Source organism: Mytilus californianus, unplaced genomic scaffold (assembly GCF_021869535.1).
Source record: "Mytilus californianus isolate M0D057914Y unplaced genomic scaffold, xbMytCali1.0.p SCAF_1, whole genome shotgun sequence".
Lineage (NCBI taxonomy): Eukaryota > Metazoa > Mollusca > Bivalvia > Mytilida > Mytilidae > Mytilus > Mytilus californianus.
In genome coordinates this window covers 136,385,296-136,398,123 of record NW_026262581.1, presented here as the reverse complement: position 1 = coordinate 136,398,123, position 12,828 = coordinate 136,385,296, and the positions used below count along the sequence as shown (strand labels likewise).

The window sequence follows — 12,828 nt, the reverse complement described above, 5'->3', positions numbered from 1 at the left end:
GAAAAAGTTTTAAATTAAAAATAAAAAATAGAAAAAAGGGCAAAAAAATGAAGAAGAGAGAATAATGGGTGTTTAGATATATATAGAAGAGAGAAAATTTGTATTAAAAATAAAGAATACTGAAAATGATGACCCAAGCCCCTACCATCCTGCTACTAAGACCCTCTTAACTTTGCCCATAACTCAAAAGACCTCCTAAACCTATAAGTCGTATTTGGACAGGTCTGGAGGAGGTATTTCTATACTGGGAAAAAATAAAATTGAGTTATCTTTCTTTAATCTGGTTTGCTCCTTTTGCAAAATTTGAACTATTGATATACAACAATCACTTTTGTATTTTGGAGTATAACATTTTCGCTTGTGACATCGATGTTCTGATTTGAATAAAAATTATGTTCAAATTTTAATGTTGTCCAGGGGTGTGGAAATATTTGTTGTGAGCACTTGTCCATGGGGAAGTAAAACTAAAGTTTGCTTTTCTAAGAAAAAAATGACTGTTCCTGGATATTGGAAGTATTTTACTTTAAGATTCTATAATTCTTAAAACTGTTTTTTATCACAATATAGATCAATGATGTTAGTGATATTTGTTTATGTGTGTATATAAAAAGGGTATTGGGTTAACATCAATGAAGTTTCTTTACTTGAGAGCCAGGGGAAATTTAGAAGCCACAACATCCATCTATCCCCTATCTTTCTGCAACAGCATTTTCTGTTTTTTACTCAAATCATCATTATTGTCTTCGTTCCTTTTGTCTTGATTACCTGGTCTATGTGTTTTTATCAAGTATTTATCCAACTTGATGGAACTCAGTCGAGAAAAATTATAATGACACCTTTAGATAAAGGATAAAACCTCATTGACAATCTTGAGCAGCCCTCAATTTAGACTTCTAAACCAGTGGCATGGGCGACCTAAAAAAAAACCACAGGCGACTTAAAATTCACTGTTGGTCGCCATTTGGTGAACATAACTTTTTAAACCTGGCTACAATAAAAAAAAAATCTTCCAGATTTTTTTCAGGTCCTATCCCGTTAGGGGATTTGAAAATACGTTTCTACTGCTGAAACAACAATGCGCTTGCAAGTGGGGTGATTTTTAAAGGCAGTGCCTTAATGCCTTAAATGGTATCAGACGAAAGCCATTTTGTTTCTACTTGGGGGGTATATATGTCACCATTGAAATCCAGAAAGTGGAATTCTTTCTCCTTCTATTTGTGATATTCTGTGTTTTTTGTTTTTTTATTGTAATTCATTGACCTTGTGAAGTAAAGAATTGAACGGTGTTTTTTGTAAGTTTTCAAAATTTACGATAGATTTGCATTTTGCATTATGAGCAGTCAACTGATTGACCTACTGATATTACCTAAAAATCCGTGTGAAAGAGTTCAGGTTTATTTCGAGTGGTATTTTATTAATCTTCAGTTGCTTTTAAGATCGTTTCAGTCATTGATTTAACAATGGAAAGTCGACTGATCTATGCTTAGTCCCCACATGTCAATAATAACTCAGTTTTCTCTGAAATCCAATTATTTCTTCTTTTTCTCATCAGGACATTTTGTGCAATATTGTAGAAATCCACCTAAACTATCAATATCGATCTGGACTTAGTTTTTCTGCCAGTTAACATTACATTCGCTCTGTGATTAAAGTTTTTAAAATTTTCATAACTTTCTTAAAAAAGTTCTACCAAACTTGGACAGAAGCTTGTTTATGATGATCATGAAAAGCTAGTATCTAGAAAGAAATTTTGTAAAAATTTATTTCCTGTTTTTCCATTTATTACTTATAAATGGACTTAGTTTTTCTTCCAGTTAACATTACATACAGTCTGCAGTTAAAGTTTTTTAAAACACTTATTAGATTCATAAACCATCCTTGATTTTTGTCGAGCCTGCGACTTTTGTCACAAACGTGAGACATAGCGATCCTACAAATATTCACTCTGGTTAAAGTTTTTCAAATTTTAATAACTTTCTTAAACTATCCGGGATTTGTACCATACTTGGACAGAAGCTTGTTTATGGTCATAAGATAGTATCCAGAAGTAAATTTTGTAAAAAAAAAAAAATCCTGTTTATCCCTTTTTTACTCATAAATGGACTTAGTTTTTCTGCCAGTTAACATTACATTCACTTTGTGGTTAAAGTTTTCAAAATTTTAATAACTTTCTTAAACTATCCTGGATTTGTACCAAACTTGGACAGAAGCTTGTTTATGATCAAAAGCTAGTATCTAGAAGGAAATTTTGTATAAAAAAAATTCCTGTTTTTCCGTATATTACTTATAAATGGACTTAGTTTTTATTCCAGTTAACATTACATACAGTCTGCAGTTTAAGTTTTTAAAACATTTATTAGATTCATAAACCATCCTGGATTCTTACCAAACTTGAACAGAAGCTTCTTACATTCAAAAGATAGTATCTAGAGGAAAATTTTTAATAATTATTTCCCCATTTTTGTTGAGCCTGAAAGTAGTGATTTGGCCAAAATGAAAGTAGGGTAGAAATTAGCCCTCGGCATTTATTCAAGATTAAAATCCTACCATTCCCATGTTAATATGGCTCTCAAAAGAAAAAACACTGATGGATTGTCCTGGGACATGCATATTTTATTAGAATAATAATGATCTATAAGCAGTTAAATTTATTTCATGTTTGATGCGGTGCAAATTCTTTAATTCAATTTGACTTTTACAAAGAAATGCATTGCAACCAATGGGAAGAATAATTGTGGTCTGAGGCCTAACATGGTTAACCCCGCCGCATTTTTATACGACTGCAAAAAAAATTTTGGGATTGTATAATGGTATGATGTTGTCGTCGTCGTCGTCTGAAGACACATTGGTTTCCGGACAATAACTTTAGTTTAAAGGAATGGATCTCTATGAAATATTTTAAGAAGGTTCAATACCACAAAAGGAAGGTTGGGATTGATTTTGGGGATGATGGTCCCAACCGTTTAGGAATTAGGGGCCCAAAAGGGGCCAAAAACAAGCATTTATAGTTTCAGGATAATAACTTGTGTATAAGTATTTTGATTGCTCTGAAATTGTACCACAATGTTTAATACCACAAGTAGAAGGTTGGGATTCATTTTAGGGGTTATGGGGCCAACAGTGTAGGAATTAAGGGCCAAAAACAAGTATTTTTCTATTTTCCAGACAATAACTTGTGTGTAAGTGTTTGGATCTCTCTGACATTGTTACACAAGGTTCCATATAACAAAGGGAAGGCTGGGATTGAGTTTGGGGTTAATTGCCCCAAACATGTAGGAATAAGGGGTCAAAAAAGTGCCAAAAACAAGCATTTTTCTAGTTTCCAGACAATAACGTGTTTAAGTGTATGGATTTCTCTGAAATTGTACTACAAGGTTCCATACTACAAAGGAAAGGCTGGGATTGAGTTTTGAGGTTATTGCTCAAAGGGGGGGGGGGATTTTTTTTCCCCAATTTTTAAAGGGATTCATATATTTTTTTCAAATTTTTTCAAATTTCGTATTTTTGAAAAGTTTCAAAAAGAAATCTTCAATTGCACAGAATTGCACAATAGAATTGTAAGATCTTTGACCACATTTATTTTGTGTCAGAAACCTATGTTATGTCAAAATTTGATCACAATCCAAATAAGACAGTATCAAGCTTGAATATTGTGTCCAAATTTGCCCCAACTGTTCAGGGTTCGACCTCTGCGGTCGTATCAGGCTGCGCTCAGCGAAGCATTTTATTGCGCCTGTCCCAAGTCAGGAGCCTCTGGCCTCTGTTAGTCTTGTATGTTTTTATGCCCCCGCCGTAGCGGTGGGGGCATTAAGTTTTACCCTTGTCCGTCTGTACGTACGTACGTCCGTCCGTACGTCCCAAAATTGGTTTCCGTTCTCTAACTTGAGTTTGCCTCAACCAAATGTTATGAAACTTATACACAATGCTTATTTTCACAAAACACAGATCAAGTTTGAATTTTGGTGGCGTCACTTAAACTGTTCTAGAGTTATGTCCCTTTATAAATGGAAAAATTGCAAAATTTTTAGTTTCCATTCTCTAACTTAAGTTTGCCTCAACCAAATGTTATGAAACTTATACACAAGGCTTATTACCTACAAAACACAGATCAAGTATGAATTTTGGTGGCGTCACTTTAACCGTTCTAGAGTTATGCCCCTTTATAAATGGAAAAATTGCAAAATTTTTAGTTTCCGTCCTCTAACTTAAGTTTGCCTCAACCAAATGTTATGAAACTTATACACAAGGCTTATTACCACAAAACACAGATCAAGTTTGAATTTTGGTGGCGTCACTTTAACCGTTCTAGAGTTATGCCCCTTTATAAATGGAAAAATTGCAAAATATTTAGTTTCCGTTCTCTAACTTAAGTTTGCCTCAACCAAATGTTATGAAACTTATACACAATGCTTATTACCACAAAACACAGATCAAGTTAGAATTTTGGTGGCGTCACTTTAACCATTCTAGAGTTATGCCCCTTTATAAATGGAAAAAATTGCAAAATTTTTATTTTCTTCTAAATATCAAGTTATTTTTAAAATTGGAGTTATCTTCCTTTGTCCATGATTATAGTTGAATCAACTACAATGAATGCTTTATACAATGCAATGTTTAATTTTGACTTCCACTGATAAAACACAGATCAAGTTGAATTTGGGTAGTGTCACTTTAACCATCATTGAGTTATGCCCCTTTATAAATAGAAAAATTGCTGAATTTTTAGTTTCTGTTCTCTACTTAAGTGAGCCTCAACCAAATGTTATGAGACTTACACACAAAACTCAGATCAAGTTCAAATTTGGGTAGCGTCACTTTTACTGTTCTTCAGTTATGTCCCTTTATAACTATATGATATGCAAGCGGGGGCATCATCTGTGTCCACATTTCCATTCTCAATTTTACTATCCACATTTATTTAATTTTAGTTCATATATATGTTTTAGAGTTGAGTGTGATGTCCATTTTCACTGAACTAGTACACAATTTTATTTAGGGGCCAGCTGAGGACCACCTCAGGGTGCAGGATTTTCTCGCTGAGTTGAAGACCCATTGGTGGCCTTCGGCTGTTGTCTGCTCTTTGGTCGGGTTGTTGTCTCTTTGACATATTCCCCATTTCCATTCTCAATTTTATTAAGCTTGTTTCTTAGATACTATAAGCAATAGGTCAACTATTTTGGATGCATAGATTGATTGTAAGGTGTACATGTCTGTCTGGCATGGTTCATTTGACCTTGACCCCATTTTCATGGTTCATATGTCAATGTTAAGTTTTCCTGTATAACTTTGTTTCTTAAAAACTATAAGCAATATGTCATCTATATTTGGTGTATGGAATGATTGTAAGGTGTACATGTATTTCCGGTTTGGTTTATCTGACCTTGACCTCATTTTCTTGGATCATGTTAAGTTTATGTGATACTTGAAGTTGTAGTAAAGCTTTATATTTAGAAACTATCAACATAAAATCAATGATCAGTAAAGCAGGCAAGACATTTCAGGTTGTGCACTCTTGTTAAAATTTTGGTTGTGTATCTACATTTTTGTGTTTCTGGTTTTATTTAATTCATGATCATTGATTTTTATGCCCCCGCCTTAGCAGAGGGGGCATTAAGTTTTACGCTTGTCCGTCTGTACGTCCGTACGTACGTACGTCCCAAAATTGGTTTCCGTTCTCTAACTTGAGTTTGCCTTAACCAATTGTTATCAAACTTATACACAAATTGAGTGACAATGCTTGTTACCACAAAACACAGATGAAGTTTGAATTTTTGTGACGTCACTTTTACCGTTCTAGAGTTATTCCCCTTTACAAATGGAAAAATTGCTGAATTTTTTGTTTCCCTTCTTTAACTTTAGTTTGCCTCAACCAAATGTTATGAAACTTATACACAATACTACCACAAAATCAGATCAAGTACAAATTTAGGTAGCATCACTTTTACAGTTCCTGAGTTAAATCCCTTAACAACTTTATATTCAAGCTGGGGCATCATCTGTGTCCCATGGACACATTCCCCATTTATTTGACATATGTTTTTCACATGTTGATTGATCAGTGGTTTCATTTACCTAAAATAATGCATCTTAATAATTCTATATTATTTATTGAATTGAATTTTTTGTCAAGTGTTATTTTTTACTTGTCCATGGGCAACCCAGACAAATAAGAATACTTGACCAGGTGTTCAAATGTATGAGTCGGCATAGCATTTCCACACCCCTGTTGTCTTTAGGGTAATCAGTCTGATTAAAAATTCCCAATTTGACCTTTTTGCTGGTAAATTTCCCAATTCAATGTACTTACATGAAGTAGTGCCTTAGTTTTGAAAAAAGGTTGAAAAATACCCATGGGTATAACAGAAAATTATTTTTTTAATCAGGACAGATAAATGGCTACTGTAAATTCAGAAATTAATGCGAGGTTTTTATTATTGCGAAAAATGCGACAGAGTTGTAAACGCAATAATTTAAACTCGCATTTTGAAATATTCTATATGAATTAAACAGGATTTTTCTCAAAATCGTAAAAATTAAAATCGCATTTAAGTCTAAAATGACAAAATCGCAATAATAAATGCACGCAATAATTTCTGAATTTACAGTAATTTATATGAGTTTGTATAACGTACCACATTAAAGTGTAGAAGTCACAACTTGTAAGTTCAGGAAACTTCATCTGCAATGTCATATTCAATTATTTGATAAGCAATACAGAATGAATATTAAAGTGGAAAATCACCTGTGTATAAAATCACTCCGACGTAAGCTTGTATTAAGGAATTTATATTTAAAAATCCTAAACTGACCGAACCTTTTACATTTTTTGAAAATTTTCTGCTTTGTCATTCCAGAGTTATGGGACTTTGAACAGTCAAATGTGACACAATATTAATATGTCTTAGGGTTATCTCATCAATGGTTTTATACAGACACATTTTACATTTTTGCTTCCGATAAAATGCCTTCTAAATATCCTGTTTTATATATTTTTGCAACAATTTCATCCTGCCAGAGGTTGACACTAACTTTAAACAGAGTAGTCCATAGACTAGTAAAAAAACATAATTGATTAGTCCTTCTGGTTTTGTTGTAGTTCCAAGGCGGCTCAGGTTTGCCTGCCCCCCCCCATTATGGGCATAATAACATGTAGTCCGTGTAAGGTTTCACCATGCTTGGCAATGAAATGGTCATTTCTAAACAGGAATGTTAACTTGTTAAAAACAGCCTTGTTCATCATAATTAAGTATTTTTCTGACTCTCAAGATTTTAATTTCTTGGTCTTTTCGATTTCCTATTTCACATTTTTTTCTTTGTGTCCATCAGATATTTCGTGGGCTTTAATGGATTTCAGTTTGTAATGCCAAAGGCTAATTTCTACCCTACTTTCACTTTGGCCAAATCACTTCTTTCACTTTCTATAATAAATCCCCCCTTGACCTCCAGTGCTCATACTTAATTTTTGCCAGTAGGTACATATATGTATAAGTGCAGGTCTTTTATTTTTTTCAGATGGTTCTTCTAGTTGTTGATAATTCATACAACAGTACATCATGTACATACAGCATGATAAACATTATTTCGACATATGCGATACATGTACATTAAACCAAGTAAAAAAACAATGTAACTTATTTTTACCTCCTATGGTAGTTGGTGATGTTATATTTTCTGGTCTGCAATTTGTATGTTATTTTGTTGTTTTTTTTCTAAATTTATGGTTCGAAATAAACATTCTTGAAACATTTAACCAAGTATTCCTTAAACAGAATACACAAACATACACTTACCAACCTAATGCATCAGATCTTATTTCATGTTAGATTTCATTTTGCTACTTCAACTAATTTCTAACATTACCAGTTAACTTGTTAAAGGACTTGAGATTGATTAGTAATCAATCCTCTACTAGGAAGAATGAGTATAGAAATTGCTCCTGTTATTGAATTTGATCAGTTCTGATTTGTTAATTATTCTTTATTTGTGGTAAGATAAGTGATTGTTCTAATGTAATTAATAAGATCTTAACTACATTTTCCTACTTCAATGTGTTGACATATTTATTTTTCTTTTCAGCGACTACCTGATGCCAGGGATAAAGGTATGTATTGCTGTATTAAATACTAATTTTTTTTTCCTTGTTACACAGATCAATTTATTGAATATTATTAGCTATATCAGTTCTGTAAATATTTGTCTAAGAAGTACATGTATCTTACTAAAGCAGTTATAATTTGATTTCTTTTGGTATTGTATTCTATTTGAAGTAATTCTGTATAAAACCTATATAGGATAACAGGATCACCAAATATTGTACGGTACAATAGATCACACCAACCACCTGAAATATATTTTTATGCTCTACTTATGGGCATTATGTTTTTCGGTCTGTGCGTCTGTTCGTTCGTTCATCCGTCCATGCGTCACGCTTCAGGTTAAATTTTTTAAGGTTTAAGTTTTTGGTCAAGGTAGTTTTTGATGAAGTTGAAGTCCAATCAACTTGAAAATTAGTAGACATGTTCCCTATCTATGATATGATCTTTCTAATTTTAATGCCAAATTAGAGTTTGACCCCAATTTCACGGTCCACTGAACATAAAAAATGATAGTGCGAGTGGGGCATCCGTGTACTATGGACACACACTTGTTTTATTTTTATTGAAAAAAATTCCACAGATTTCATCAAATGATGCATTGCATTTGTCTCAGCAAATGAATTCTGATCAACAGTAAACCCCAGCAGAACTTAATGAAAAATGACAAACCTTTACTAATCTCCATCCACCCCAGTGGAACCCAAAGAAAAATAACAAATCTTGTCTTAACTTCATCCAGTTCAGAATTCCCCATAACACATTTAACTTAAATTCTGAAAAGAACACAAGCTTCACAATGTGAAAGGCTTGCATACTTTTGGTTTGTTGAATGATACAATTTGAAAATAGCTTTCCATTATACAGGAATTTATCATGAATGTATTAGGATGTAAATATTTTTAATATGTTGACAATCATCAGTCGAATTGTGATAGCTTTCTTACATCTGATGTGTGAGTTAGTTGGTATGACCCACAGCTGTGTCAGATCAAACATTAAAACTAGCCTCGGGTTTTGCTGCTTCTTTACTCAGTGTGTTGTATTGCTGCCACCGAGTCTGTCATTGAGAAAAATGTCTAGTTAAACAAGAATAATCATTAATTAGTCAATTAATTAATAAGGCAAACAATTGAGAGGAACATCAGATACATGTGTCAAAATAGTTTTTCTACTGGCCAGTGGTAAGCAGATTTTATACAACACTAGAAAAAACCCGCTCGAGAGTGGGTTGAAGACTACTTGAAATGTTTATGGTGATACACAGCTTGGGTTCATGTTTCTCAAACTGTTTTTATGCACTGGTGCATTATGTTGATAGTTTTGGTTAGTTTGTCAGTTCTTCTTCCATAGGAGTTTGAATGTCCAATTAGTAGCTTCTGTCTCAGTGTTACACAGGTGCTCCATGAACGGAGGAAATAACTCAGAGAATAAGAAAACAACCTAGAACACTGATGATTAAAACATTTCTCAGTGGTGCTAGTTTGTACTTTGTGATACGGTTTCTCCAAGAACGGAGGAAATAACTAAGAGAAGACAATCTAGAACTCTCTGATGATTTAAAACATTTCTTCAGTGGTGCGAGTTTGTAGTATTTTTTTTTTTCAAGTGGTGCGAGTTCTTTCTCTGTGTGACAGTGGTGCTCCGAGAAAGGAAGAATTTAGGAAGGGAAGAAGAAAACAATCTAATGATTAAACACATTTCTTCCAGTTGGTTATATTTCTTTTTTTTTAGTGAGCGTGTTTGAGTTGGCCGTGGTCCTAGTTGTCATAAATTCAAAACAAATTGAATACAAAACCATTTCCGCCTGCTTACAAAACGTAGACGGTAAGGAACCAGCTACGGAACTTTATTTGGGGTTTAATAAATTAAGCTACGCTAATTAAAGCAATTACTATATGAAGTTATAGAGTACATTACATACACTAACTATTTATTATTATATACTACTTTCAGACGATCGTCGGATCGGAGACAAACTGGCTAAAAAATTTTGGTCTCCAAATTTAATAGTATAGATGACAAGCTTAACCCAAGTTAAACTTGTTTGTTTGCCTGGTTAATTTTACTTTAATATTAATTGTGCTATTTAAAGAGCAAATAAATTTTATTATTGGCAACTTGAAAAGGAATTGTCTTTCTGGGAAGATTAACACCATCTTATTTCTACCTATATAAGTCACCTACTCTCTATGTTCTCATGTTTTTTATGCGGTCGTTTATTGGTATGACGTTGGCGTCGTCGTCGTCCGAAGACACATTGGTTTTCGCACTCTAACTTTAGTTTAAGTGAATGGATCTCTTTGAAATTTTACCATAAGGTTCAATACCACAAAAGGAAGGTGGGGATTGGTTTTGGGGGTTATGGTACCAACAGTTAAGGAATAAGGGGCCAAAAAGGGGCCAAAAATAAGCATTTTCTAGTTTCCAGACAATAACTGTGGAACGGTGTATGGATCTCTCTGAAATTATACTACAAGTTTCCATACCACAAAGGGATGGTTAGGATTTGCTTTGGGGGGTTATGGCTCAAACCGTTTAGGAATTAGGGGCAAAAAAGGGGGAAAAACAAGGTTGTCCTGGTTAATGGACAAATACTTTAGTACAAAACATAATTTAAAGCAGTGTAAGGGAGATAAATCAAATACATCATTGAAATTATCTCCCTTACACTGCTTTTAAATTATGTATAAAGTAATGGTTAATGAACAATTAAGATAATTTCAAACAGTGTAAGGGAGGTAATCCAAAAACAACGTTTTGGTTACTTCCCTTACACTGCTTTTAAATTATGTTTAAAGAAATGCATATTTATAAAGGAAGACCAGTAAAAATATCTGCAAATGTTGCATCTTTTTTTTTTACAAAAAAATCCATATGAAAGATTTGACACTATATTTTGAATTCTATTATGAAATAGATTAAGTTAGCACTATGGTAAATTTAAATGGGTAATTATGGTTGCAAACTCCATTGGAAATTTGATTGAGATTATGACCATATCTTGAGGGAAAGAATTTTTTGGGGGAAAAAAAGGGGGGGGGGGGGTAAAAAGAAATTGTGGGGGGTCAATTTTTTCTCATTTCAGATTTCAGAACTTAAAAAGAATTATTCTTCAAATATTATTTTTTTTTCAAATTTCAAATATTGAAAAATTTCAAGAAGTAGTCTTTTATTGCACAGTATGTGCACATTAGATTTGTAAATCTTTGACCACATTTATTTATTTGTTATGCCGAATCTAACCGTGTATTTAGATTTTTAATTTTGGGTACAGTTTTCAAATTGGTCTACATTAAGGTCCAAAGGGTCCAAAATTAAACTTTGTTTGATTTTAGCAAAAATGGAATATATGGGGTTCTTTGATATGCTGAATGTAAACATGTATTTAGATTTTAGATTTTTGGCCCAGTTTTCAAGTTGGTCCAAATTGGGGTCCAAAATTAAACTTTGTTTGATTTCAACAAAAATTGAATATATGGGGTTCTTTGATATGCTGAATGTAAACATGCATTTAGATTTTAGATTTTTGGCCCAGTTTTCAAGTTGGTTCAAATTGGGGTCCAAAATTAAACTTTGTTTGATTTCAACAAAAATTGAATATATGGGGTTCTTTGATATGCTGAATCTAACCATGTATTTAGATTTTTTATTTGTGGGCCCGCTATCAAATTAGATCATATTGAGGTCAAAAGGGTCCAGAATTAAACTTTGTTTGATTTCATCAAAAATTGAATTATTGGGGTTCTTTGATATGCTGAATCTAAACATGTGTTTAGATTTTTGATTATGGGCCCAGTTTTCAAGTTGGTCCAAGTTGGGGTCCAAAATTAAACTTTTTTTGATTTCAACAAAAATTGAATATATAGGGTTCTTTGATGTGCTGAATCTAACCATGTATTTAGATTTTTTATTTATGGGCCCCGCTATCAAATTGGTTCATATTGAGGTCAAAAGGGTCCAAAATTAAACTTTGTTTGATTTTAACAAAAATTGAATTCTTGGGGTTCTTTGATATGCTGAATCTAAACATGTGTTTAGATTTTTGATTATGGGCCCAGTTTTCAAGTTTGTCCAAGTTGGGGTCCAAAATTAAACTTTGTTTGATTTCAACAAAAATTGAATATATGGGGTTCTTTGAAACGCTGAATCTAACCATGTATTTTGATTTTGGACATTGGACCATAATAGGTAAGTTAAAAAAATTCAAGTTCTTAGATCACATTCTTTCTGTGTCAGAAACCTATGCTGTGTCATATATTTAATCACAATCCAAATTCAGAGCTGTATCAAGCTTGAATGTTGTGTCCATACTTGCCCCAACTGTTCAGGGTTCGACCTCTGCGGTCATATCAAGCTGCGCCCAGCGAAGCATTTTATTCTACATTGTAATGCTAACAAATTTATTTGTGGGAATTGCACAAGATAGTATCTCCTTGTACTATTAATTTATGATGTTGCTTTATTAAATCTGATCTGAAGTTCATCCTCAGATATTAATGTATGTTGAACTTTCTTTCAGTAAAGTTCAGCTAGCATCTAGACATTGTATTGTTTATCTTTTTATCTATTATACCTGTATTATAGAGTTTATTGTAATTTCTTTTATTCCACTGATCAAGATAAACCTGAGGAGGGATGACATCTAAATAAGCTAGTTTAACCTTGGTAGATGTTCATATGCATGAAGCAAGTCGGGTTACCGGTATAAGATCTTATAATTTACATCTAAGTT

The 12,828-nt window shown here is 33.0% G+C and overlaps 1 protein-coding gene across 1 annotated transcript in view; it reads left to right on the top strand.

Annotated features, from left to right (window-relative positions):
• LOC127735939 (polypyrimidine tract-binding protein 1-like) overlaps positions 1–12,828 on the top strand; it is a 75,980-nt gene that overhangs the window by 2,793 nt on the left and 60,359 nt on the right. Inside the window, exon 2 of the mRNA XM_052246406.1 lies at positions 8,077–8,101. Within this exon, the coding sequence (XP_052102366.1) occupies positions 8,077–8,101 (25 nt within the window). The remainder of the gene's footprint in view (positions 1–8,076; positions 8,102–12,828) is intronic.